General features: G+C 40.4%; 1 protein-coding gene across 3 annotated transcripts in view; it reads left to right on the top strand.

Annotated features, from left to right (window-relative positions):
- The first annotated feature begins 809 nt into the window (after positions 1-809).
- GATB (glutamyl-tRNA amidotransferase subunit B) overlaps positions 810-23,353 on the top strand; it is a 78,163-nt gene continuing 55,619 nt past the window's right edge. For all 3 annotated transcript variants that reach the window (XM_036424787.2, XM_036424786.2, XM_036424784.2), the window contains exons 1-2: positions 810-1,022; positions 3,164-3,314. In XM_036424787.2, coding sequence (XP_036280680.1) covers positions 847-1,022; positions 3,164-3,314 — 327 coding nt within the window. In that variant the 5' untranslated portion in view covers positions 810-846. The remainder of the gene's footprint in view (positions 1,023-3,163; positions 3,315-23,353) is intronic.

The raw sequence follows: 23,353 nt of genomic DNA, 5'->3' as shown, positions 1-23,353 counted from the left end.
TTTGGGTTCTAGACCATCATAATAAAGTACAGTATTTCAGTGAGCCATCATCTTTTTGCTCTTGGAGGGTCTTAAGTTCCATTTTATTAAAATATGCAACACCTATGAAGTGCAGTGAAGCAAAGTGCAATAAAACGAGTTATGCCTGTAAGTTAAAATGCACTAGAAGGGCTCAACGTAGGTCTGTTTGTCTCCAAGCAACTCTCCTTTAGTATTAACACTTTTCACCGGCATGAAAGTATCCAGTTTTTGTTAACTTTTCTGTATGTCTTCCCTCCCAAGTATGGAAGCTCCATGAGCATGCTGTCTTGTTCACTTCTGCAACCCCAGTGCCTAAGAAATGTGCCTGGTATTGAATAGACTCGCAAATAAGTATTTGTTGCATTAATGCACACATTGGTGTGTGAAGTGGGACAGTAGACAGAGAAAATGATTGAGCGGGTTTGGGGATTCAGGAATTCTTCTAGATAGGTCAAGGTCATTGACTTCAGTTCGAAACGTTAACTGTGGTATAAAATCCCAGCCACTTTTCTCAGCCTCGGATTCTCCTCACCACCTGCTCTCCCTCAAACTCTTACACGTGCTGTTCCCAGTCACAAACCTCTCCAACTCCCCGCTAGGAGGAGTCACCCCTTCTGACCCGGAAACCCTCACTCTCTCTCTCCTCCAGTTCTCTGTCCCTCCCCTCCCCGCCTGGGTGCCTGCAGCCTCCAATTCGCAATGCTCGCCGGGAATGGAGGTCTTCCCGTTGGAGCCTATAGAGTTTTACACGTTTCCAGAACTACACTTCCCAGAGACCCTTGCGGCAGAGGGCGGCTGCGTCACCTGACGCACGGCTGTGGAGCAATGGCGGCGCCCGTGCTGCGCTGGAGCTGTCCCGCTAGGCGTTGGATTTTGGCCAACATTGACCGCGGTCCTCGCCACGGAAGAGGGTCTCCGACTGGGTCCAGGTCCAGCGGGAAAAGGGGACAGAGCTCAGTGGCTCAGCAGCCCCTCGCCACGGCCCAGAAGCCGAGGAAAGGGTATACGATTTCATAACATACTGCCCAATCCAGTGTGAGGGGCAACTGCGGGACTGGGAAGATGAGGGCCACTCAGCTCCGCAGTCAGTTTGGACATTCTGTGAAGTGGGAGGGCGTTGGGCTGTAACTTGCAGCTTGCAAAGCACAAGATGTGTCCTCTGTGAGCCCCGCCTCCGCACAGAAACCGCTCTCCCCAAATAGATGTGTGGTGTATTGGGGGAATGCGCAAGTGTTTTCTTTCTTTTTTAAAATATATTTTATTGATTTTTTACAGAGAGGAAGAGAGAGGGATAGAGAGTTAGAAACATCAATGAGAGAGTCACCGATCAGCTGCCTCTTGCACACCCCCTACCGTGCAAGAGGCAGCTGATCGGGGATGTGCCCGCAACCAAGGTACATGCCCTTGACCGGAATCGAACCTGGGACCTTTCAGTCCATAGGCAGACGCTCTACCCACTGAGCAAAACCGGTCTCCGCACGCAGATGTTAAGTGAAAGCTACACAGACGGAAGAGTGGATTCAGTCACCTTACTAATCGCCCTGGCAGTGGGGTCTGTGCCGCTAGAAGCGGGATCTTATTTATAGCTGACATTTAGCATTACTGTGGGCCAGCAATGTTCTAACGGTAGAAAGGGAGCCTTGACCTATAAGCGCTGGATAGTGGTGGCTTCCATGTCCATGGTCAGGAAGCACCACCTGCTGTGGAGGCCTCTCATGGTGAACATATGTGTCTAGACACAGGAGGCTGCAGCCAATACAAGAAATCTTCGCTCTGGCTGTGTAGAGAGCTTTGCTTATTTTGCTAGATATCCCCTGAACAGCTTGTTAATTCTTTACTATGTAAGACTTTTAAACAGTTTCTCTTTAAATACATCAGTATAAGGCACATGTCTATTCTGTAACCTTTTATGAGATAGTTAGGTTGGCATTACTTGTCTTTCTCAATTGGAGGAACAGAGGGGAAAGTGTACAGAAGATTGATTTCTGTACTTTTCATTAGATCACCTCACTGAATGGAAAGTATTTTTCTTTTCTCTCATGTAATGAAACTGAAAAAAGTACTTTGAATAATATTTTGGGGAAATGAAGACTTTCTACTGAAGTCTTCATTTAATTCCTCTCAATTATAGGCAATGCTTCTAAACTGTAAAAAAATTAATCTCACAATATTGTAGATATAGAACTTCATATGTTGGAATGATTGAAACAAAATCTAAAACATGTAAACAAAAATCTAGATAATATAGAAAATAGCTTGGGGAAAAAGCAGGATAGGAACAAAGTATGAGAAGAGTATGGTGAATAGGCTATCTTCAAATTGGGTTTTGGAGGAACACTTATAAGAACCTGGAGAGACCTGTATATGGAACATTCAAAGATCCAACAGAGGGGTGGTCAGATAAGAGAAATTACAGCTTTTAACAGCTTCTTAGATTTTATAGCCATCAAACATAAGCAGATAGGCAAAAGAACTTGAACCTAGATATGGGTAACTGAAAGTGATTTGGGGACAAAAATAAGAAAAGCCAAATTGATGGTTTAATGTTTTCCTGTGCACAAAATTTCCAGGACTATTATTTAGTAGTGATCGATTATATCCATGTCACTGATAATTTCACTTGTGAGCCATTGTTATAAAAAGGAATTGAAAACATAACAATTTCTCTTTTTAGAAAATGAGATGTGCAGCTATTATTATTTCTCTAGTAGTAGAATCCTGATGTTAACTCTAAAAATGTGTACAAGGTCAGCTTTCTTCATTTGCTGAGTGATTAATTCATGAAGGACAGTTAATTTAGAAAAGGCTGTTTTTCACTGAAGTCAGCCAAGCAAACATTACCTGATACCCATTTTTAAATTAAGATGTCAAATTGTTCCTTTCTCTGTGGCCTACTGTTTGTACAGTGAGCTCTCTATGCCACATTGTAAATGAATTTTATTTTGCTGGTCTTGTAGGTGTTTATCATGAATTGCTTTTGATTTAAGCACTAATACAAGATGACACATTTTTAAATGTAAGAAAATAAAATGTTAATAAGGTAAAAACAAATAGGAAATTAACATTTGTGGCTTAGGCTCATAGAAATTTATGTATGGTGACAGATGTAACTATTGCTTAACCATTATATCTTTCTCTTTAGTGAACACCAATGGGCAGCCGTGGTGGGTTTGGAAATTCATGCCCAGATTTCCTCGAACTCGAAACTCTTCTCTGGATCTCAAGTCCACTTTGCAGCACCTCCAAATTCTTTAGTATCTTTCTTTGATGCATCTCTGCCTGGAACATTGCCGGTAAGATTTTTATTTAATACTCTTTACATTAGAAAGTGTTTATGTTTTATTGAACATAGATCATGATTTCTTTGTTTTAATATCTTGGCACAGCTCTTAGGAAATATTTGCTTAGGGAATTTTGGATGAAATAGGATGGAGTAAATGTTTTCTAAAGACCCATCTCTATAATTTTTTTTAAGTCTAAATAGCATGTTTATTCATCCATTTATTTACTCATTTCACATGCATTTTAGAATGTCTACTAAATATTGGACACTGTGCTATAAACTGGAAAATAAAGATGAGCAATGATCCTTGCTTTTGAGTTCAAAGACTATTTGGGGAAGTGTATTTTATAAACAAGTAGAATACTGTGTGATTACTCCTGGGGGGGGGGGGGTAATAGGCAGAGTATGAGACAGGTAATAAGTAAGAGAAGGACTGTTATGAGGAATTGGAGTAGGGTATAGTTGGTTAAGAAAGGGTGTTGGATGAGGTGGTATCTGAGAGGCCAGGTAAAAGTCAGGCAGATAAATGAAGGAAGAGGACTTCATGCCTGTGGTCTTGATCCAGCATCTAGAAGGGTTTTAGGAATCTGGAGATGTTGTGTGTAAATTAATCAAGAGTCCAGAGATGAAACATTATTTTGGAAGGCATTATGGGGGGGCCAGAGAAGACTTAGCTGAAGGAACCAAGTTTTTCTGTCTCTCTGGACCCCTTGCTTTTTATTTACACAAATTGTCTTAAAGCAAGGTAGATATATTATTACATATCAAAGGCCAGGGTTTAGTACATAGACTCCATTGTCAGATTGGGAGAATTGCCTAAGGCACATGTGTCAAACACAAGGCCCAAAGGCCAAATCCGTCCCGCCAGGCCTTGCAATGTGGCCCGCACCGCGCTGTCATCACTGCACTCCGATGCGTTTCCATCACAATGACAGTTTATGACTGTTCAGTAAACCATTCGGCCCGCGATTTAGGCTGGATTTTAGATTTTGGCCCCTTCTCTGATTGAGTTCGACACCTCTAGGTGTTTGGCCAACAGGAGGCAATAACAGTAGATTGAAATGCCCTCAGCTGTCTGGCAGCAAGCAAGCAGTCATTTAAGTCTCCTTTTCAGGTTTGGGGAAATGCTCTCAGCCATTTCCAAATGATTCAGCCCTACTGACATGCTGGAATTGGCTTCCGGCAACTTCAGTAAAAGGAAACAACAGCATATATATCACAGGATATTACAATATAAGGCCAGTAATGATTATGGTTGTTGAAAATTAAGAAGTGATCAAAATGGGGGAGGGGGGGGGATTCAACCACAATATACATTAACTACTCATTTATCTACTTATTTTTACTTAAGCTGAAGGAATGACTGGGTCTAGCATACTCATCAGCAAAATTTTAGCGTATACTTTCATAGAATTGGCTGAATTTCAACCAACTCTAGAATGGAAGGAACAGTGTGCCTATTGGTGCTAATAAATGGCTCATAGTCTGTCTAGAACATACAGTTTCAGAGGTGGCGTTTCCTGTCATCTTTAGAGAATATGTATATATGGTGGTGAAAAGGGGTGGGAGAATTATCATAGGTGAAGTCCATACTCTCACATTTAAATCCAAGTGAAAGCTGGTTGTACTGAGCGCTGGAAGATGTGTCGGTATAAAGGTTTACTTTTCTTAGGGTCACTGCCCAGCGTGGCAGGTTGTGAGCAGTGCCTCCAGTGTGCCTGCTCTTCCAGGGCTTTGGTTGTATTGGGGCAGTTTATCTCAGAACATTTTCCTTACTTGTCCTTTTTGTCCCTGCAAACAGTATCTAAGGTCATCTTCATTTGATGTTGGGTCACTCTGGGGGAAGACAAGTATAGGGTGTCTGTCTGCTCCTCCCTCCAGCTTAGAGTATTTGTCTATGGAGAGATTGTTTTTGTCTGAAAACATGCTGTTTTTCAGCTACAAATACATGAATTCAGTGGAGTGATGGGAATAGAAGGTAGTGGCAATAGATTGGAAAATTGGCGAGTGTTGAAGAAGAAGTGAGAGTGTGAAAGAAGAGGTGAGAAAACTCTTTAAAGAAGTTTGGCTCTGAAGGAAAACTCTTTAAAGAAGTTAGGTGCAAGAAGACATGGCATGGCATCAGGGAAATTTTTTATTAGTCCTGATTTCCTTAATATGGAAGAGGCTTGAGAAAATTTAAATGTTTAAGAGAGTTATAGTCTGCAGTACTGTATTATATACTTAAAAATGTGTTTTAAGAGAGAATATTTTATGTTACATATTCTTAGTGCAGTAAAATAATTTTCCTAAAATGCTGATGGGCCAATGAAGGAAGGGCAGTTAAAGAGGCATTTGATTAATATGGCATAATGAACATACACATTTCATCTGCCTTTCTGTCCACCGCAAAGAAATCCTGCTGAAATAATGATAAAATAATTTAAAAGTTATAAGCCTCCAAGAGAATAGTAGAGAAGACCAAAGTGCACAAGTGATGGTAGATGGAGAAGGATCTGACTAGCAGAGCAGACTTCACTCTTTCAGAAGAAAGGGACAGAAAGCCTGCAGAAAGAGACACTAGTGAGAAATGAGATGGTGTGTCCTGTGCAGCTTAAGAAAAGGTCAGGCTGGGATCTGCAGAGGGAGGTGAAAACAAAGTCTGCACACAGCAGTGAGACCTAAGGTTCTCTCCCTGACCCTCTGCAGCTATACACCTCCACAGAAATGTATAGTTTAGGGAGAAAGTCAGCTGGCGACACACTCCTCCTAAAGATCCCAAGTAGGCAAAAGACACTGGGGTCAGATACTTACTGAACTCTGGGACTACTCAGTCCTTTTACCTCCCCTGCTTGAGGACCTCAAGTGACCTGGAACTGCTCTCTCTCCTCCTCTCTCAAGCAGGAATCTGTAGAAACTTGTTTGGAAAGGACATGTCCCTAGGGGAGAATTGGAGGTCAGGGGCAGAGGTTTCTCAGTAAAAAAGTTTAACATACATAGAAGGAATTAGACAATGCGGGGGGGAGGGGAGGAATGAGGGGATCAATCTCATTTTGTCCAACATTTGATTAATAAGAGTTCCAGAAGAGAGAAATAGACAAGAGGAAACTATCAAACAAATAACACGGATTAATTTCCCAGACTGAAGGACATGTCTCCAAAGGAAAGGGCCTGCCAACAACCCAGAGCAAGGAGTAAAAATAGTCTCCCAGGCCAGGCAATTCATCCCAAAGTGTAGGAATGCCAGGGGTAAAGATTAGATATTAAAACTTAAAAAGAAATGAAAGGTTGAACCGTGTCCAGCGTGGCCAGGGGTGAACCTGAGGAGGGGCAGTGAAGGATTAAAGAAGAGAGATACATTTAAGCTAGGTAGGATCACTGTGCCTGGATGAGGAAACAGTGACACAGCCTGTAACCTGAAGCTTTATTTTATAGTCAGATCACACAAAGCAAAACAAGGGGAGTGGTCAACATGTTTACAATGTTCTTGTGAGTTTCAAACCTATTTCCTTACTCAAGCCTTATTTTGGCAGCACTTATTGCCCCTCCCACAACCCATTAGCTACCTAGGAACAAGGGAGGACTGTAAGATCAACCTTAATGGTGCCAGGACTTGTATGTGGCTCTGCCACAGGTCAATCCAAGGCTTGACCCTATCGCCACTCCCTACAAAAGGTCCACGCGCAAAGGATGAGGAATCAGAAAGGCATCAGACTTTTTAAAAGCAACACAAAGTTCAAAGAGAAAAGAACAGTGCCTTAAAAAAAATCTTAGGGGAAAAAAAAGTCATTCTAACTTAGGTACACAGCACTATAAATCAAGTGTGACAGTAAAATAATGGTATTTTCAGACAGGCAGATTCCCCAAAAATTTCCATTATCATGGGAAACTGCTGAAGTAATGGAGAGGTTCCAGACTGCCAGCTCTGCAGCAGGCACAGAGGGCCCGAAGGAAGGGGATGATGGAGGACTCCAGGACAGAGACTCCAGAAAAAAGAGAGGTGGACTGGGAATAGCAGGTATCTAATGTTTGTGTGGAAAAGATATTTTACATATAAACTAGAGTCTTTGAGAAGAATAAGCAATAGGTAATAAAAAGTGAAGCAAATGAAAGAGACCTATTAACTCCAAGAAAAACTAAATGTTTAAGAAAGGAAACATAGCCATAGTATACTTAACAGTTCAGCAAAGAAACCTACTTACATAAACTAATAATAATAACAATAATAATAATAATAATAAAGGCACCAACTACTGGTTTGACAAAAACAGATATAACTGGGATATTGAAAAATAAAAAAACTAAATTCTTTTCTACCATAACTAGAAGTCATGGTCTAAATTGATAAAACAAGAAAAAAGGATTGTAAGACTATACTTTTGGAACATTTTTGGTCATATGAGGGGAGGCCTCTTCTTTTTAAATCTTAAATTGGTCAGATGATTTTTGTTTTGTTTTTTGGCTATTTTTTTTTGCATTTTACTTTTTTTTTTTTTTTTTAAACCAATGAGTGAAAAGTTTAAAACTCTCAAGAGTCAAAGGGGTTTTCAACAAAATTTTAAAAAACTTTATCTACCTACACTAATAAAAGAGTAAGATACAAATTAACCGTACTTTCACCAGGCCCACCAACCAATTAAGAGTGAGTAGGCAAATTAATCCAACAAAGATAGTGAATTTGCATATGCAGGCACCGAACAGCCAGGGGCAGTGTGGGATGCTTGTGTTGTTGCCATGGTGACGACAGAGGCATTCTGCACAGCTCCAGCCACTCTGGGCCTCTGGGGAGTGTAGGAAGGCGGAAAGGTGGCTCCAGCCAGAGTGAAGGCGGTGCTGGCAGCTAGGAGAAGGAAGGCTCATCCTTGCACAAATCTTCGTGCATTGGGCCTCTCGTATGAAGATAATATTAATCATCAAATATTACCTCAATTGGTTCCTCAGCCTTCTGCAGGTGAAACTTTTCTTTTTTCTTCCCAAAGTCTAAACAGTGACAGATGCATCCATCTGCTCACCCTACCCTGTTCTTAGGAGGAATAAGTTCATCCATATTCTATTATAGATCATTCACACCCAAGCTCATGCATGTCTTGCATTTCCCTTTTCCCCTGAGGGTGAAGTTTCCCATTTTCCCTGAGGGTGACGTGACCTGACTTTTTGGACTTAAAGTGTAATTCAGTTTATCTTGGAGATGCACTAAGGGGCAGCATATTTCTTTCTTAAATAGAAATATTGTAAAGTAGCAAGCATGAAGAAATCCTTATGAGACAGAGTAAGTATTGCAAAATATCTCACCTTGTAACTTATACAAATGATCTCTTGTGTAAGTTACAACGGAAGAGGAGAGAAGGGGAGTGGAGAGGAGGAGAAGAGAGGGAGTGTCTCTAGAGCACAGACAGCTCTCCCGCTGTAACCTGAGGGAAAGTGTGCCCCTCTGTCCACTGGTATCGGCAACTTTTTAGGTTGGGTTGTGGAGGGTTGAGGAAGCTCTCATCTGATTTCTTCCTTTTCTAGTAAACACTATTTCTTACGTCTCACTCTCCTTTTTGGCACTCTTTCCTGCCTCTATTAGTATCTCTTGCCTCTGGGTCTTTGGGTGATGCCCTTGCTTCATTTTCTTGTGCCCCCAATCTTCTCTGTTTCTCCCTAGCTCTTGAGTGATGGTATAGAATTCTAAGTTGACAGTATTTCCCCTCAGCACTTCGAAGACATGATTCCATTGTCCTCAGGCATCTATTATTGCTGATGAGAAGTCTGCATCCTTTGTAGATAATGTGTGTGTGTTTTTCCCTCTGATAGTTTTACCCAGGACATGTCCAGGTGTGGATTTGTTTTTACGTATTTGGCTCAGAGCACAGTGTGATTTTTCCACTTGAAGACTCTCCCCTGGACTGTGGAGGTGTCTCTGTGGCATGAATTCATGGTGGCCGCTGCCAGGGCCCACTAGGCTTTCTTGAACAAAAGTTCTATGTTAATTTCTTCATCCCCGTCTGTCACGTAGATTGGTTAGTGCCAGCATCCAAGCCCAAGGCAAGGGCAGGGCCGGGGGCTCTGATTTTTCAAGTCTCTTTTCGCCCATGCTTGAGGTGGGCGGCCTTCTCCATGTTGGCTCCTGCAGCTGGTGGGATATATTCTGACTGTCCCGGGAGTTTGTGGTTCCCACCTGCCTACCCCAATGGGCTCACAGCCTTGACTTCTTTTCCTAAGGTGCTTTAAATGAACATCATCTAGTGTTCCTTAAGCTTGATTAACAATAATGATAGCAGCAAAATCAACTAATATTTACTGAGAGCATGTTAATGTGCCAGGCACTGTTTAGGTGCTTTCCTTATATCTATTCACTTAGTTTAACCTCATAACAATTCTGTGAGGCACAGATCCTATCATCCCAATTAGAATGTAAGTGGTGAGGCTGGACAAACCCAGTACAGGCATAACTCATTTTATTGTGCTTCACTTTATTAAACTTCATATATGTTGCAGGGTTTTTGTTGTTTTTTACAAACTGAAGGCAAGATCCTTCACCAGCAAAGATACTATTACTCACTTTGTTGCGGTGCTGTGGAACCGAAACTACAGTGTCTCTGAGGTGTGTGTGGTCTGGCTTCCAAGTTCACAGTCTTAACCGCTTTGCTGCAGCTGACTGCTGTGAGCTTCAGAGATTTCCTCTTTTGCTTTTGAGCTTGGCTATGTGTGTTTATTTGTAAATATATATGTATAAAACCCTAATATGCAAATAGACCAAATGGTAGAACAACTGGTCACTATGACGTGCGCTGACCATCAGGGGTCCATGCAGAACGTGGCAGGCATTGGCAGTAGGTGGCAGAGCGCAGAACATGGCGGCCGGTGACCACAGTGGGATGGTGGAGCAGGGGTGCCAGACCAAGGCAGGGCACTGGTCACGGTCATTGGGTTGAGCCTCTGGTGGTTACTGAAAATTCTTTGTTCCCATGTGCTGCTGCCAGTGCCGGCCCCACTTGCACCCGCTGGTACCTGTGCCAGTTCCTGTTGCCATCAGCAGGTGCGAGTGGCGGCTGCCAGTCCTAGTCATACCTCAGGGCTTCTCTACCTCCCCCTTCTCCTAAGGGGCAATTGGGGCCATCTGACAGTGCTGGCCCCTCTTGCACCCGCTGCTGGTGCCAGCCCCAGTCACTCTGCGCCAGCAGCAGGTGTAAGCGGGGCCGATGCCATCAGCGGCAGTGGGAGCGGGGCTTTTAGCAGATAGGGGACCGGAGCCGTGGTGGGAAGAGCTGTGTGGGGGCACTGAGAATGGACCTATACCCGCCCCTGTGCCTACCTTGACCCACATTTCCTTTCAGGGTGCCCAAATTCGTGCACTGGGCCCCTAGTGCATATATAAATGTCTGTGTTTCTACATATAATACTCATTTTTATCCCCCATTTCCACCCCCATTCTGATTTGTGGCACTTCTTCTGAATATTTCTTAGGACCACAGGCATTTTATCTTCTTATTTTACCTTTAGTTTTAGAATTATATGGAATCCCATCATAAATCTTCAGACTGAAAAGGTCATTCAGCCCATTTCCCTGCTTATAGGCAGGATTACAGCTAAAAACAGCATTCTTTGTTTTTATGGCAGGGATTCAGCCTCACTCATTATTTTGCCCTAGTTTAAAACAAAACAAAAACCTCTTACTCTGATACACAGTTTTCTTTCATTTATTAAATAATTAGTTGTCTATACAGCTATAGACAAGATCCTCAGCTATTTGCTTAGACTCAGTTATTTCCTATTTGTCATGTCATTTTAATTTCTCTACTTACAATACTTGGTATATGGATATGAAATAGGAAGGAAATATATCTGTTTGATAAAATGTCATGGGATTTACAAGTCTATTTGTTTCATAATTTACCAGTGTTTCCAGTAATGGTGCAGTTTTAGCAAAGCATCCAGTTTGTTTGAAATTTATGCATTGCACACATACACACACACATGCTTGGTTATTTGAAATCCTTACCCCTTGTTGGTGCTGATCTCCGTGCAGGAGAAAGCAAAGAGACATTGTTGCCAATGCCCCCTGATAGGTGCTTTGCCTGTGGTCCGTAGGTAACTTCTGATCATGTCAGGCTGTTCCACAGTGCGATTAATTAGAAACTAGTGACTCTGCCCTTGTTTTTTGCTTGTCTGGTAGCTCTTATCTACACATAACACAGAACCCCCTACTCATTATAAATGCTGCTTATGTTCTGGGGGAAGGGCTCTAAAAGCTGTATGTATTAATACATACATAAACTAGAGTATTCTCCTCTTGTCTTAGGATCAGCCTGTCTTAAAAAGTATTTGGGGCTTTTTATATCAAAAGTGTTTGGAATTGGCCCTGACAGCTGTGGAATGGAAATTGAAACATTGATCACCACATAGTATAAAATTTTCTTTTATTCACAAGAGTATATAGCACTATTAGCAAGAAGAAGGGGAATAAACAGGGGAAAATGCGATGTGAATAAATCTGATGTGATGCCTGCCCTCTGGGAACTAACAGTGTGCTTCATGCTGGAGATGTGTTCTGCGGATTGTACCATCAGGGATCTTGTTCCTTAAAGAAATGATAATGTGAATGCTTTTGTAAAGTACTTTACGATTAATTTATTTTTAAAATTTCTTTTGATAGATTTATTTAAAGCTAGGTAAATCTGCAATATTCTAGCTCTGAACAGAGAAGATATTGTTAATAACTTCTATTTTGAAGGGCCTAATAGATTTAGAAATACTTGACTTGGTTCTAGAGAACATCAGGCTGAAACACTTTCCTGACCCTTAATTCTAAATGTTATTATAAAAGTTATTATTTTTAACTCAAAGCTTCTACGCAGAATAGAAATTCAAGAAAACAGCAATAGGAAAAAGTATTTAATGCATACATTATTATAAGATCTATATTTACCTCTCTGTCTATTCACACTTAGGTGATGTTTCGTTATTTAAGAAGACAAATATGACAGTTTTCTATTAATTTTTTTTCCATTTCAATGATTTGCTTTAATATAATCTGTGGCACTTATAATTACATTGTGTTCTCAGACTTTAGTCTTGCCAGTTACTCTCCAAGGTGCTTTTATGTTGTTCTTCTTTATTCATTTGTAGAGTGTCCAGGGGTGATGGGTTTTGCCTCTTTAAAAGAACTGAGTCTATGAGCTCATACACACAAATGTGGGAAGGTTCCCTCTCAGCTCTTAGACTCTCTGATGATCCAGACTTGCCTTATGATGTCATTAACTGGATGTTTCCCATGAACTCAATGACTCATGATGGACTTTCACATTTAGTAGGCAGCAAGGCTTCCCCTCCCCTCATGTGGGAAGTGCCTGTCCCCTTCCCTGTCACAGTCTTTGTCCAGCTTTCAGTGAATTCTTGAGGCTTCCCTCTTCACAACCATCTTCATTCCCCACCTCTCCGCCAGACTTACATACAAAATTTCTCACATGAAGACTAGTTATATATTTTAAAAATTAATTTATTGATTAAAGTATTACATATATGTTCTTATCTCCCCAAAACTAACTATATTAATTATAACACTTCAGAGTATCCCAAAAAAATGTATACAAACTTTAATAGCTTATAGCTCAATTTTGAAAATGAAATGTATTTTAATAAACACTGCCTTTGTTATAATTCAAAGTGTATGTATATATTTTGGGGGGACCCTATATGTTTGTATTATATAGTTGATGGACCATCCTTCTGTGTTTGATTGTAATGTTCTAAAAAGCAATTCGTTGATCTTTTCTGGGCCACTTGACAGTACTTTGCATGTAAAAACATGTATGTAACACCCTTAATATTTCTCTATATAATTGCACATACTTAAATATGCATACATGGGGAATCCATCTGAAAGAATTTTCCAGGAGTCTAAAACATTTTTGATATTTTTTAATCTCTTTATAGGAATCTTTCTAAAATGCATTTTATACTTGCCTGCTTTTTAAATAGAGTGTATTGAACATAAGCTAATCTTTTCTTAATTACTTAAGGTTATCAGCAAAATCAGTGTGGCTTAGTGTTGTAATATAATGGTGCCTTCAAGGGTGATTGAGGTGTGGAAAGCTATCTGATTCTACAGTAAATGGCTAATGATGGCCATTCTTTAGGTTTCCTCACCTACCTCTCTCCTCCTTTTTAAAGCTATTGTCAGTATATTTGGTTCTAGGAATCCCTTGCTCATTTTTCACTACTCAATAATTATTTCTATCTGCTCTAGCCCAGAAAGTCAGATTATCACATTTATTAATGTAAATAAGATCAAGGCTCTTAGTAGAGACCTGTCCTACAAAATAAAGTACATGGATGGTATGAAAGCTGGTTAGCTTCTTGATACAGTAAGAAGAGATCCTGGAAATAATTTAGTTTAGTCCTTTTAAATTACAGATGAGAGGATAGCTGTTGTAATTTGCCAACAGTCACACAATTATTTATTGTCCCAGTTAGATTGAGAATTTGCGTTCCTCCCAGTTTAATGCTCAGCTTCCAGTCTGTTTTCACCATAGTTGCATGTATATGTGTCTGTATATATTTCAGAACATTAACACCTAAATGTATGTATATTACAGGGGTGGGCAAAATTAAATTTACCATTGTAATACAAATAAATAATACAGTAATTAATAGTAATTAAAGAATGAACTCTGTGTTTCATGTACTCACAACTGTAATTCTACTTTTGCCCACCCCTGTTGGTTAATAGGTGTACATCCACATGCTTACACACACACAGTATTGACACTGATCATGTGTACTGTTTATTACAATACTAGAGGCCTGGTCCATGAAATTCATGGGGGGGGGGGGGGCTGTCCCCTAGCCTGGCTTGTACCCTCTCCAATCTAGAACTCCTTGGGGGATTTCCAACTACCTATGGGATTTACCCTAAACTGGTAATCAGACATCCCTCTCACAATCGGGACTGCTGGCTCCTAACTGCTTGCCTGCCTGCCTAATTGATGCTTAACTGCTCCCTTGCCGGCCCGATTGCTCCCAACTGCCCTTCCCAGCTGGCCTGATCACCTCCAGCTGCCTTCCCCTGCTGGCCTGATATCACCCCCAACTGCCCTCCCCTGCCAGCCTGATAGCCCCCAACTACCCTCCACTGCCAACGTGATTGCCCGCAACTGTCCTTCCCTGCCAGCCTTGTTACCCCTAACTGCCCTCCCCTGGTGGCCTGGTCACCCCCAACTGCCCTCCCCTGTGGCCTGGTCGCACCTAACTCCCCTTCTCTGCGAGCCCAATCGCCCCCAACTGCCCTTCCCTGCTGGCCTGTTCATCCCCAACTGCCCTCCTTTGCTGGTCTAATCATCCACAACTGCCCTCCCCTGCCAGCCATCTTGTGGCAACCATCTTGCGGTGGCCATTTTGTCACTACGTGAGGGCGGCTGTCTTGTGGTGACATTGGGCAAGGGCATGATGCTACTGAGGCTTTTATTAAATAGGATCTACTAGGTGAGAAATCTAATCCTGGGAAGAGGAGAAAGTGCTGATTCAGAAAGAGATGGGCAAAAGGAGATCTAACCTAATTAGCCTCCAGTTCAGAGCACCAGATACTGAATTTCCCCAGACCCACTATTAAGAGAGCAGCTCTGCCTGTGGGCATTTCTTAGCTAATGGAAAAATCTTTTAAGATTTTTTTTCTCTATGCTTCATTCTGAAAGGTCTTCTTTGCACTTTCTTCCAGTTCACTAATTCTCTCTTCATTAAGTCTACTCTGCTCTTTACCCACTGAGGTTTGTTGTTGTTTTTTATTTCACTGAGTGTACCTTCCATTTATAGAAATCCTGTTTTTCTCTTTTAAATCTTTTCTGTATTTTTAGAAATACCTTCTTCCTTTTCCACATATTTAGTTCTTTATTTTCTTAACAATTTTGAATTTACTTATTTTATAGTCTGTTTAGTAATTCTATTGCCTGAAATTCTTGGAGACTCTGTTCTGCTTTTTTTTTTTCTTTTTCTTTGTTTGTGTGTGTGTGTGTGTGTGTGTGTGTGTGCTGATTCTGGATAAAGACATGTGATCTTCTTGTGCATTTTGTAATTTTGGATTATGAAGCCATATTTGACAGGGATTTATTAGTGGGAATCTTGTGGCTGAGTTGAAAGCAAGTCTCTCCAAAGAGCTTTTACATTGGCTTTTGCCAGTTGCCCTAGGTCAGTGGTCTGCAAACTGCGGCTCTTTGGCCCCTTGAGTTTTTAACAAAGGCCAGCTTAGGAGGACCCTAATTAAGTTAATAACAATGTACCTACCTACATAGTTTAAAGCTTAAAAAAATTGGCTCTCAAAAGAAATTTCAATTGTTGTACCGTTGATATTTGGCTCTGTTGACTAAAGAGTTTGCTGACCACTGCCCTAGGTCAAAGCCAGGACTATTTTTTTCATGTTTATCTCTTAGCTTTGGGGTTCTTGGACCAAAGAGTTAATAAAATAGAAACCCAATCCCTCCTGAGAGTAAACTTAAGACAGTCAATTCTAGAGTCTTGTTTTTACCTAAAGTTAGGTTAAAGGCTGAGACTTTATTAAGATTGAAATGTTATAAAAAAGAAACAGAGAATGTGACAACATAGTTGGGACTGTGGCCAAGGTTATGAATGGTCATGACCCAGAGATTCTGAATGGGCCAGAAAAGACATGTTTACATCTCTCTGACCTCCTTTCCTCTGCCACCAGGATATCACTCTCTTCTGACTGCAGTTTTTCTATGGTGATTTCCTGTGTATTGCATTTCTGCACACTGATTGAGGCTGAGATCTGTACGCATCTTGGTTCATTTTATCTCTCGTGATTGAGCTCTTTCCAAATTCCCCTAACTTGTGCAGGGTTGCACACTCTCACCCATGGCCTTGAAAGGTTATCATTCCCCCACCAACTTTCATCCTTTATGAACCATTCCCTTTACCTTTGTGTGGAAATGATGATTCCATCTCAAGGAACAACAAAAAACAATAGTGTTGAACTGAGAGGAGCACCTGTGGTGGGAGAACCTATGGGGAACTGAGGGACCTCTTCTGCCTTCTTCCCAGTGACTCCCATTGGCCTGCAGAGCCTCTCTCTCACCTGGCCCTGTGCGCCTTCCTGGTGAGGGAACTATCAAGGCAGCATTTCCTCTCCCTAGAGATGCATTTCTGAGCAAGAAACTTTTAGTGTTGTGTTTGGAAAGGGCTTTTCTCACATTTCCACATCCCCTCATGCAGGTTTGTTTCCCCCATCAAAATATGTGCTTGGATGCGATTGAGCACAACAATGAGCCATTGTTAGAGGAGACAGTGCTATACTTAGAACTCATAACTCTTTAAAATAGATGTGGTACACTACTGCTCCCAAAAGTCTGAAATGCTAGAAAGTGAGGTGGGAATGTGTAGAAAATAAAATATAAACACATGGCCGAAGATTCCTAGGAGGACTAAAGCTTAGGGATCTTTTGTTGATATAAATATGTAGTAGTTAAAAAAAAATTGCCTAACAGTGTTCTGTGACACTGTGTTTGTCTCTGACATTCAGGCAGCTCATACAGGCTTTGTTCTGGTGATTTATACTAGAAGCCTATAATAAAAATGCAGCCTCATATCAAGCAGCTGGGCACCATTCATTTTTCGTCCACAGACAGTTTCAGAACATAAAAAATTGCAGCAGACCAGTAAAAGCTGTATCCTCACAGGAAATACATGCCTGGCCATGGCAGCTGGCCCTCTTGGGTTTCTTCATTTTTGTGGAGTCATTGGTGATGCTGTGGTTTATGAGTTAGTTTATGAGTGCTAGAAAGGAAGTATGAAAAGAATACTTCCCCTTTTGAGTCGGAACTAATTGAGAAATCAAACAGATGGAGATGAACCTATCAACTTTATTATCAATAATGGCTTGATTTAAAACCGCAACTTGATATATAGCAAATAGCTTCTAGTGCTTTCTACATGAGTTGAACTCAGCTACCCAAAACGGTAAGCCTTCCACTTGGAAAAGGCTTATCCTATGGCCAGAGTTGAGCAGCCTATACGCCTATACCATCTCTGCACGCATACTGATCAGAAGGTGCTCATACAGACTTTGTTCTGATGATTTGTAGTAGAGGCTATAATAACAATGCTCAGCCAGAAGATACTGGCCCACATGTTCCTTTTCTCAAAGTCACTAGTCAGAAAAGCCACTTCTCATTGGGAGACAAAGCAATAGGGAGTCAAGAGCAAAATCCAGGCACATGGAAACATGGGGGCAGGAGGGAGAATGCCCAGTTGTGCCCTTGAATGCCAGTTTTATTGTGTCTTCGAGTAGAGTGAGACACTTTTTTTTTAATGGATTTTGTAGGATTCTTTCTCCACACCACAAATATATAATTGTCCTCTGAGGCCATTGGTATAGGCCTTTCTTACTTGGTCACTTTGAATTGTATTTTCAGCTTCACATTTAGCATGAGGAAGGAGTTGGCTGTTGTCTCCACTGCAGCATCTTGGAGAATTTTTTCCCTTAGCTCTTTAAAATCTTGGCAAAGAAGTCATTTTGCCATTGGCATCCCAGAAATGACAAGCGTAGGCTTGGTGATATTGGCATAGTTAGTGTAATCAGGCTGGGCCCCTCTGCAGAGCATTCTGTTACTTGCAGCAGAGGGTTCTTGCTACCGAGCTTTCAATGTTTTCTAGATTTCCACCACCGATTGCATCCTTATTATAGGCCTGGAGTTGGGGCAAGGAGCATAAGTGAGAATCAAAAGACATTAGTTTTCCCCTGGAACCTTTAAAATATTGTATTCCAGATTTTGATGCATGAATATCCTTTCACAAGTATAAAAGCAAGAAACATAATCAATCAGTCAATCAATCAATTTGTCATGCTCTGCAGCTTTCTTAGGAGATGCAGACAGGCAGTAATGTGTGATTATCGATAGTGTCTTGAATTTTCAGTGATGTTTGCTAACTCATAGGCCACCCCAGTAAGCAAGGTCAGGGGCTCCAACCCCAATTGATAGAAGAAACTGTTGGCCTACTGATTTGCCCAAGAACACAGGGAGCTCAGGGCTTAGTTTAAAAAAGAAGTAAATCTGGTTCCAACTGTTGGCTTAAAGCTCCAGACTGCATTTCCTGCTGCAATATTTGCTAATTGTTCATTTCCAACAAAACACAGCAGGGAATTTTTCCTTTATAGCTAATTGTAAATGTTCAAGATGCCTCTAAGTCACATAACCTTTGTTTACTTAATCACACCAGTAAGCTTTCTTATCTGTCTTCTTGCTTGTTCTCTTCTATTGCTGCATCTATGCAAAGAAGTGAAATATATATTAAAGCACTTCATAAACTCTGAAGTGGTGCATAAATGGAATTTATTATTATGATGAAAGTCATTCTTGACTTTTCATCATTAAAAGATAAATCAAGTTATTTCCATTTCATAGTGACCAGTAGGGTTGGGCAAGGAGTGTTACTTGTGTAACACTCACCTGAAATAACTTAAAATGACACATATCATATCAGCATGAGTAGCAATAATATGAAGTTCTCAGTCATATAAGTCTTTCAAAGAAGCACACATTGAGAAATTGCATGTACAGGGTAAAATAACCGAAAAAGCATTAACAAAAAACAAAAATAGACAACTTTATGGGAAAATAAAAGCATTTCTAAGTAGAAAAGGTATCATTGGGGAAAAATTTTTTTCTACCAGGTAAAAGAAGAATCTTTCTTTCATGTTCTTGATTTTATGTATGTATTGTCTATGTAGGATATATATGATAGTACAGAATTCGCTAATGGATTTTTCACATGTTACTAAGAGGATTGCACCTTAGTTCAGCCCCTACACAAGGGCCTTAATATGTCTCATCACTTAATGATGGCATGGGAAAGTTTAGATGGATTAGTATATATAATGTTTTCTTTTCTATAGCTGATTTTTAGCAACAGTGAATGAAAACTTCTGATTCACATGTGGTTTATGAGCTGCATTAGTTTCAATAGCTCCAGTCTCCTTTTACCGCCTTAAGGCTTATAACATCTCACCATCCATTCAGGTGCAGAGTTATCTACTCCTTTCTCTCTTCCCCAACTTTTTATTTTTTTAAAAAAATGAAACTTATAGAAAAGTTGAAAAACTAGTACAGTGAACATCCATCCTGCACCAAGAATCTTTTTCTCCTGAATGAGTCATTTGAGAGTAAGTTGCACACTCATGGCACTTCATTCCTAAATATTTCAACATCTATCTCCTAAGAACAAAAAATTCTCTTATGTGACCACTCTAGAAAGCTAACATGAATATAGTACTGCTATCTAAGACCTAGTTCACTTTCAAGTTTGCACAGTTGTCTCAGTATTAGCATTTATTTTCTTCTCCCCTATCCAGGATCCAGTCAAAGATCATATGCTGTTTATTGTCATGACTCTTTAGTCTTGATTTTCCTTTTTCCCTTTCTCTCCCCACTTTCCCCCCTTTCTGTTTCCCTTTCTTCTTTTCTTTTCTTTTCTTTCAGGACATTGACATTTTTTAAAAAGTCCAGACCAGTTTTTAAAATTTTACTTACTCTTGAAGAAAACATAAGGGACCAGGGGCTTTTGCCCTGTGACCATTGGCTTGGCTTTTTTATTTTTCCTTTTAACTTCCATGATTTTGTGGCTTGCTGTGAAGCTTCTTATTAGACATACTAGAACAGTGGTTCTCAACCTTTCTAATGCCGTGACCTTTTAATACAGTTCCTCATGTTGTGGTGATCCCCAACCATAAAATTATTTTTGTTGCTACTTCATAACTATAATTTTGCTACTGTTATGAATTGTAATATAAATATCTGTGTTTTGCGATGGTCTTGGGCAACCTTGCTCTCGACCCACAGGTTGAGAACCACTGCGGTAGAGCCTAGAGCCCAAGACCATTGGAAAACAAAGACATTTACATTACGATTCATTAAAAGTAGCAACATTACCGTTATGAAGTAGCAACAAAAATAATTTTATGGTTGGGAGTCACCACAACATAAGGAACTGTATTAAAGAGTCGTGGCATTAGAAAGGTTGAGAACCACTGTACTAGAGGCCGGTGCACAAAATTCGTGCACGGGTAGGGTCCCTAGCAGCTGCCAGTTGCAAGCCAAGGCCGCCCTTATCCTGGCCGCCTATCGCCGCTGCCAGGCAGGGGGAGGGGCCATGGGCATATGGCCTGCCCTCTGGTTGAACTCCTGGACAGACTCCTGGTCGACAGGACAATTTGCAAGTTTTATTCAAAAAGTATTCAAAAGAACTAATTTTTCTAAAAACTTGACCCCCGTGTCTATTTCATGCCTTCATACATCTCTTCTCCACAGACACTAGAAAAAAGTAACTGCTGTCTTAGAAAACAAGAAAGTCGCCAAAACCGGTTTGGCTCAGTGGATAGAGCATCGGCCTGCAGACTGAAAAGTCCCAGGTTCGATTCCGGTCAAGGGCATGTACCTTAGTTGCGGGCACATCCCCGGTAGTGGGATCGATGATTCTCTCTCATTGATGTTTCTAACTCTCTATCCCTCTCTTCCTCTCTGTAAAAAAATCAATTAAAAAATATAAAGAAAGAAAGAAAGAAAGAAAGAAAGAAAGAAAGAAAGAAAGAAAGGAAGAAAGAAAACAAGGAAGTCATAGATATGTGGGGACAACAGTGAAATGGGGATGAACATTCACTCAAATTAACTGTTTTATAACTGTCAACTTGTTAGAAGGTCATTTCTTTCACTTAAGAATGGGGGCTTTTGTCAGCCACAGGCAAGCATACAAAATTCAGGAAAATTTTGCTTCACTATAAAATGGAAAATGCAATAATATAAACTTCCTGAGACACTAAGAAATATGATCCCTATTCCACTGGAGATAACACACTAATGATCACAAAAGGTGTTAGTTATCATTTAATGGGGAAATATTATGTTGACATAGTGCGTAATTTTAGCATCTGTTGTGCCTTACTTTGGATTGTAAATCCAGACTATTGGAATCCCTTGTCTCCTAGAAAAGCTTGCTTATGTAAGATTTGATTGAGATGGGCATCTTGCATTTAATAACACTTTCATTCTGCAACTAGTATTTACTAATTACTGCTGCCCTCCCCAGGAAGTAGGCAGATGCAGGAGGAGAATGGAATCCCAAATGAGAAGTTAACCTGCACACCCAATCTTGTTTTTTATTTTTTTTTTAATATATTTACTAAATACTAGTCTGTTGAGTAATTTTATTTAATTCACAGAACAATCCTGAAAAATAAGTTTGTTTGTTTTTTATCTAACAGATAAAAAAATTGAGGCCGAGAGAGGTTAGATAATTTGTGCAAGGTCATGCAGCTAACAAGTAATAGAGATGAGATTTCAACTCAGGTCTTTCTGATTCAATTTTGACCCAGTTGGTCAATCAGTAGAGGTCTTCTTGGAGATCAGGTTAATTGCCATAAGTAATGCCAAATTAGTAACTGTTGGGAATGTTGTGCGAAAAAGGAACAGAGACCAGTTAACCTGCACACCCAATCTTGTTTTTTATTTTTTTAAAATATATTTTATTGACTTTTTACAGAAAGGGAGAGGGATAGAGAGCTAGAAACACTGATGAGAGAGAAACATAGACCAGCTGCCTCCTGCACACCCTCCACCGTGGATGTGTCCGCAACCAATGTACATGCCCTTGACTGGAATCGAACCTGGGATCTTTCAGTCCGCAGACCGACGCTCTATCCACTGAGCCAAACCAGTTTCAGCCCAATCTTGATTTTTACTGGCTGCCAGTAACTCAAATTTCCATATCTAACATAACTAACTGGCTGAGGGTGAGGTTCCTCAAATGAACGCTATAGTACAATAGTTGGGCCATTGGCCTCCAACCCCAAAGTGAAGTCTAAGCAAATCAGGCTGTGTCATGTAAGAACTCTTTTCACCTAGCACAGAGGCAGGCTGCCAAGGTCAAGGGCTTTTCCTTTTTCCTTCAAGCCCAGAGATGAATGCCAGATCTCAGTATTCCAATAGTCCCTGGAAAAACAAGAGATTGTTCTAGTGCCATAGGCCAAACTGGTCTAGGCTGCCCTCCCCAGGAGGTAGGCAGATACAGGAGGAGAATGGAATCCCAAATTAGAAGAATGAGTCTCTGATACTTTAGGAGCAAGAAAATATCCTCGCCCTTGATCCTGATTAGCCTAGGTAGTAGAAATGGTGCAAGAGGGCTGGGAATGGAGAGGAGCACTGGAGCTCAAGGACAGTAGGAATGACACTCTTCTTTTGAACACAAATTGTTTCCTATGAAATATATATTTATATCTTTCTCCATTATGAAAAAGGGATTTAAACAAGAGAACATATAACATTCTCTTTCTCCTTTTTCCTAGGCAATGCCCATGTTTAGGCATAAAGAGCATACATATTTATGTGGGTATATTTATGTAAATATTCAGTATTTCCATATAACTAGTAACTTTTGATGTAAAATTCCACTTTAGAAAAATTAACTGACCAGTTTTAGCAAGCTTAATCATCATAGCTCAAGAGTATTTGTATTTGTTTTGGCTGATGAATAAAGAGCTCAGTGGTGAAAAGGGATGTGGGGGGTGAGGAAATGGGGGAACACTTTTCTCTACCATAATGAAAATTTATCTCTGTGGCAACTTTTGCTTTGAATATGAATCATAGGGATTGCATACTTTGAGACATATTTATGGTTAACAGTAAGATAAAGGCCCATTTTACTGCCTTATTTTTACTTAGTAAATCTTAATTACCTTCTCTTCATAAATTAAGGCCTTTATCGTGTTATATCTCAATCATCATATTTGTCATATGTAGCATTAGTTTCACAGAATAATTCCTTTTGGGCTTTTTGTAAAACATCAACTTATAGTCTTTGTTTTAATGCCCCAGAGGAATTGCTGACTGGATTTTCAGTGAGCACAGTAGTCTTGTCATATTGTCACAGTTTTTAAAGGAGGTACTGATACAAGTAGGACTAACTCTGTCATAGCATCATAAGCTCACCAGTTGAGGGTAAATAGGAAGAGAGAGAAATGGTGTGAATTACAGACTAATTTGAGAGACATGTGGTTTTATTCCTTTGAAGTACATCACGAACTATTTC

Source organism: Pipistrellus kuhlii, unplaced genomic scaffold, assembly GCF_014108245.1.
Source record: "Pipistrellus kuhlii isolate mPipKuh1 unplaced genomic scaffold, mPipKuh1.p scaffold_m20_p_8, whole genome shotgun sequence".
Classification (NCBI taxonomy): Eukaryota; Metazoa; Chordata; class Mammalia; order Chiroptera; family Vespertilionidae; genus Pipistrellus; species Pipistrellus kuhlii.
The sequence above is the reverse complement of the archived record's forward strand: the minus strand, read 5'-3'. Positions and strand labels throughout refer to the sequence as shown.